The sequence below is a fragment of the Gavialis gangeticus genome, unplaced genomic scaffold (assembly GCF_001723915.1).
Source record: "Gavialis gangeticus isolate Ggan-Ray unplaced genomic scaffold, GavGan_comp1, whole genome shotgun sequence".
NCBI lineage: Eukaryota > Metazoa > Chordata > Crocodylia > Gavialidae > Gavialis > Gavialis gangeticus.
The window spans coordinates 31,819,121-31,825,120 of record NW_017728997.1 but is presented as its reverse complement, the minus strand read 5'-3'; the positions used below and the strand labels follow the sequence as shown (position 1 = coordinate 31,825,120).

General features: G+C 40.9%; 1 protein-coding gene across 1 annotated transcript in view; it reads right to left on the bottom strand.

Moving 5' to 3' along the window:
- Nucleotides 1-6,000, bottom strand: part of FGD3 (FYVE, RhoGEF and PH domain containing 3) — a 204,939-nt gene that overhangs the window by 47,196 nt on the left and 151,743 nt on the right. The window contains exon 8 of the mRNA XM_019505031.1: nucleotides 456-594. Within this exon, the coding sequence (XP_019360576.1) occupies nucleotides 456-594 (139 nt within the window). The remainder of the gene's footprint in view (nucleotides 1-455; nucleotides 595-6,000) is intronic.

The window sequence follows — 6,000 nt, the reverse complement described above, 5'->3', positions numbered from 1 at the left end:
CCCCCCTCCCCCACTAGAGGAGCAGGTGCCCCCCACCATGACCTGCCACAGCCCCGATGCCTGGACAGCTTCCCCCAGGATCAGCAGGCGGGTACACACACACACACGTGCGAGTGCACACGAACATGGACACGGGCAGTCCTCAAGCCCTGCCCTCCAACCCCCAGTCCCCACATCTGCTCCCATCAGCGGAGCAGAGCAAAATTTCAGACACTTGTTCAAATTTAAAAAAAAACAACACTGGGCCGCAGATGTGAGGACCCAAAAAGACAACATGTCTGGGAAAACCTAGACATAGGGTAACCCTAAGTTAACTCACTTCTCTGTTTCTGCAGTTGCCCCCTTTATTTCTTGGACTATTTGAAGTTATAAGTAAAAGACAGCACAAAATATGACTCCTCCTGTAGTTTGCGTGTAGTTCATGTTCATATGAAGATTGTGGAAGCTGTACTTACTTTCAGCATCTTTCCTGTCTGGTGACTCTTCTGGTAGTTTCTTTAGATAATCCTTGAGAAGAAGCTCATAGCGAGGAATTCTCTGCACTGGTTCAAGCATATGATGTTGCAGTGTCAGGTTTCCACACACCTCCTGTTTCTGTAACCGCCCCCCCAAAAGCATTTTTTTTATTTATACAGTTGCTTTTAACTTAAGTTTCTCTTTAAAAAGTCACAGTTGTAGCTATGTAATGAAACGAATAAAACTGAGTAGAGCTGAGATGGACAAAAATAACAGCTGAAGATAAAAATCTGTCCCTTGCTCCTCTCTACTTTTTTGAAAATTTACAGTGCTATTCCCCTGTTTTCAAAATGTTCTCTCTCTCCTGTTTTGCAAAAGATTCTCAGTGAGGACCTGTCTAAAAATTGACCTCAAAAGTCTAAAAGAATAAAAAATTCCATGACTGATACAATTAACATGAAGGGATAAGATACCTTTTATCCCTAACTGGCATTATTGTCTGAAAAAGCACAGTGATTAAAAATACCTCATTTGTTCAGGTATAAGGGGTTAAGCAGGTCACTGTAGTCCTTGCTTTGCTAAACCAACCACAGGCTTGATCAAAAGGTAGATAATTGTTTAATAAAGTCATATGCATACTCAATCAAGGAAATTCTATGGTCACAGTCACCAAAGTATTTGAGTGCTTTCAAAGCATTCACATTCACAACAGCCTCATCAAATGGGGAGGTAACATTTCCACTTACAGGTGGAGGAAATGAGGCATAGAAAGATTAGGCAACTGCTGCAGGGCACACAGGAAATCTCGGGTAGAGTCATGAACTGAACCAGGACTCCAGAATCCTGCAGAATCCAGCTTCATTATGTTAACCTCAAAAGGAATTTCTTATTCTATAGGGTTATAAACTGACCACCTCCATTTACATTTTAATTAACTGGCATTCTTGCATATGTACTGGCCAATGCCTGCTTTACCACTCCATCCAGGAAGAGCACAGACCATATGCAGACACTTCCTCAGCCTGACAAAGGGTGTTTGTGCCCAAAAGCTTGCAAATAATTTTTTTTCCTAACTGTTTGAGTTGGTCTAATAAAATATATTGGATTTACCCAAAGAACCTATGTCCTTAGAACAACACAGCTACGACCTATACCCCTTCAGCTTATCTAGCACTAACTTTTGGTGTATTCAGCTACTTCTGTTCAAATACTAGCACCCTGTTGATTTCTGTACTCTGCTTCTTACTGATAGATGCTTGCATCAAGTATTTGCAATATTTCTCATAAATATTACAGCCTAAGACATAATGCTAATTTGACTGATTCTGGAAGCAAGGGCTGGGAGATAATGAGACAAATGCCTGACAGAATAATATTAGCCATCTTTCCAGTAATTCTAAGATATAAATTTACTTTTTTTTAAAAACCTGTCACTGTGTAGCAGAGTGAACAATATTTCTGTTTATAGTGCCTGAGAATTTATTATCTTTCAGCATTTTACAGCATAACATTTCCCAGAAACCACAACTGAGAGGAAAATAATTAGATTCCAGGAAGAGTAAGAGATATGCAGCATTACATTATTCCTTATTAGCTCTTGTGTCTTATTGCATTGTACCTCCAGCTTCATGAGTGACAATATGCTCCTAATGCTGTTCTCAAGCTAACCTTCCAAGCCAGTCTTCTTATAAAGATTGCTTCCATCATGTTACAGAAAACTGCCAACAGATCATGGCTAGTTGCAGTAGTGTATGTTTCACATAACTACATTAGATTGACGCACATTCACACAAACTCTTAGGATATACTAATATGTGTAAGCACAGATGACAAAATGCAAGGACAGAGAAATGGGACATAGAAATAACTTTCAACTGATGCTCCTGTTATATGCGATTCACTAACAATAAGCAGATACGTTAATTCCTAAATGTAAGTAGCAACATCAGCTATACTAAGAGACCTTGTATCGTAGCACACAGGAACCACAGGAGCAGGTCTACATATATACCAACCTGAGGTGGAAGATGTCACATACCTAGTGCATCTATCTGTCAAGATTTCTCAAGGTGAGTAGCAGTGATGTTACTGTTCTACAAGAAGCTCAGGCTGAATGCTATGCATAACTTGCAATATGCACAGTTCATGGCTATGAAGAACATGAGGTATGGAGCATATATATAGTCTCAGTTCTAGAGGAATCCAAGACAGTGGGAATCTATCGATATGATATGAATCAGATGACTGATCATAACAAACATCTGTAAACCTCCCAATTTTGACTGGCTGATGCCTGCATTACCATCTTCCCATCCTGCTGTGTATGTTGGTGACTTTTACAACCACCACTCACAATGGAGCTATTCCAGATACAAGACAGCTGGTGAGCAGCTCATAATCTGGGCTTGGTTTGAGATGTCTATCTTCTCTTTAATTCTAAATAAAAGGGCTATTTGTTCAGCTAGGTGGAACCCTGAACACAGCCCAAACCTCTGCTTTCTAATAAAAGACAATAGTGGCATTCTTCCATAAGGTTCACAAACAGTGCTTGGATACTTTCCTTGCAGCCAACACTGACCCATTATTTCACACATCAACTTTGAAATATCACTGACTGAACCAATGCCAAAATCATATTGTAATTTCTGCAAAGTCAACTGGGCTACATATACTACAGAAGCTAAAGATAGAATCAGCTCAAGCTTTGTTCAACTTCTTATCAAAGCAGCTCTGAAACACATTTACTGTGGCCATTATACTCCTTCCTGGCAACAACAGACAGAAGCACTCTTCAAAACTGCTTGAAAAAGAATGTCGATCTGGACACAACAAAAGCACTGAAGAGCTGTTGACCTCCATCTGCATGAAGACATGGAATGAGATGGTGGATAATTTTGGACTTCATTCATTCCAGTGGCAAAGCCATAATGAGCAGATCTTGTAAAACATATCAGTCAAAAGTAATGGGCAATGTGATCATCACTTGATACCTTCTCCAAACCTGAAAAATGAAAACTGAAGAGGTGATCAAACAAAAGATCCAGAAGCAACTTTCCCTAAGTATCTGACAGTGGTGAAATGGAGCACTTGCCATCACCAAATACTAGCCAGGAAATCAAAAGGACCCTTAGGGCTACAAAAACCCACTCAGAACGACAGCATTTATCTCAAAGTCCTCAAGAAGTTTGGGCCACAGGATGAGCTTAGCTGTATGTTTAGGGCAGATCCCAAATGCTGGCATGGGGGAATAGTCTTTGCTCCCTTCAAACATGGGAAAGCACCCATAAGAACCAACATCTACCCACAGTTTGAAAGTGAATAGAGAAGGTTTAACTGTCCTGTCCTGTTTTAGTCTATCTTCAGGGGTGTCCAGCCCAAGGACCCCATATCTATCTACCTTAAGATAAACACAGAATATTTTCAATACTGGAAGCTCTGCCCCAGTGCCTCCCCAGCTAAGCAGCAGTCTATCACCTAAACAACAAAATTGTCAGTGAGCCACTCAGTGTCACCATTTGCTGTCACTAATTTGTGAAGAACCCAGGCGTAACACTGGAGAGAACCTTGGCTTGTAAAGTTCATTTGGAAAAGCCATGCAAAAAGATAAAACCAAGGACAAGTCTCATCCAAAAACTTGCAGCTAGAACATACAGTGCGGATGCAAGTAAACTCTGAACAACAGCACAAGCATTAGCATGCTTGACTGCTGCATACCGAGCTCCATTTTGGGTGAGTGGCACACATACCGCATCTCTGGCCATGCAGCTGAATGCTGCAATGAGAATCATAACTGGAACAGTAAAACAACAAACACATGCTGAATAGTGGCAAACACACAACACACTCACAAAAATCAAGAAAGACATACATGCCACTTGGAAACTGAAAATTCCTGAGGACCTCCAGAATATTCCAAATGGATCCCTCAAGCCATATGAGGATCAGGCTAAAGCTCTTAAAAACATCTTCATTCAGTCCTGAAGCACATTGCGATAATGCTATCAACTTAAACTAATATCCAATTCCCAAACCTGCAAAAACTTCCAGGCTTCAATCTGCCTTGGAAACAATAGCTCTAACTGAACCATTTCACAACATCAGATGGCAGATGTCATCTCTTAGCCTTTGGAAAATGAAAGTAAATGTACCAGGTAACTGTGGACACTGGTCATAAATTATGGACCACACTAAATTAGTAACTGCTTCAATCATTTCCCAAGTAGCATCTCTGATTCACAAGCCACTTCCAGAACTATCCACCGACTCATTTCTCTAGGCTTTGTTACTGTTGCAGATTACCTTTCTTGCTTATATAAAAGAAAGAAGCTCTTCAAATTTGTGTGGGTGCGTCCACACATACTATTAGCATGCAGCAATAAACTGCTTATTTCGCTTTGAACGTGCGCCAGTGAAGGTTCAAACCCAGGGCTGCTCTGACCCAGCTCAACATGCTGCAGAGGAGTTGTCTGGGGCACGAGGGCCCTCCACTGTGGAGCCAGCAGGCAGTCCCCACACTGAAGCACCCTCATGCCCAGGCCAGCTGGGTCAGCATCTACACATGCTAAAAAACTCTGCAGCACTACCTTGCTGCAGAGTTAATTAGTTTCCTGTGGCCTAATGGGGCCACACATGTAGATGTGAGACATTTACTGCAGACCTGATTAGTCTACCCTAAGTAAACATCTCTCATAGACATGCCCACTGTTAAGCAAGCTCAAGGGAGAACTGAGCTGTGCAATAGTATAAAGCCCAGAAACATGTGAAAATCAAAATGTCATTTTGATCAACACCCTAAGTTGAGCCTATTAAAAAGGTCATAGAGAACATAGGACTGGAAGTGATCTCCCTGGTCACTGAATCCAAAGCCTTTTATCACTGGCATCACCTCATATAATCCAGGTCAACTGAAAATTAAAGTAACTCAATGTTTGTGCCAACATTGCTCTTTAGCTTAAACAGCTCTTCTTCCTCCCTGATGTTTAACTGCCTGACAAACTTGGATTAGTCATATTGCCTCCTGGCCTGCTTTGCTAGGCTAGAAAGCCAATCTTGTCCAGTTTCCCTTCATATGATAGGCTTTTTTCCCCCTACCCAGATCATTTAGTAGCTTCTCTCTATACCAACTTGAGGTCTTTATTTTAAAAAAAATGTATAATTGTATATGTTGTTCCACATGAGGTCTTATCACTGTGTTCTGTATAATAAATGGCATTAATGCTGGTTTGTCTCTACTGGAAATATCTCCCACAATACATTTCCCTTTTCACAGCTACATTATCCTGGTAGATTGTCATCCTGCCAGTATGCAAGTAGTACACTAAATTCTCCCCTTTCTCAGTTGTTTCCAGTTAAAGAGTAAGATCATACACTTGAGGACTGAAAACAAAACTTCAGCTAAAAGCTTCCCAGCTTTTAGCTGAAGTTTTGTTTTCAGTCCTCAAGTGTATGATCTTGCATTTGTATTACTGTATTTCATCCCATTTCTATTGGTCCAGTCCTTGAGCTTGTCCATTTCTTTCTGTGTGATACCTCCCAATTTTGTGT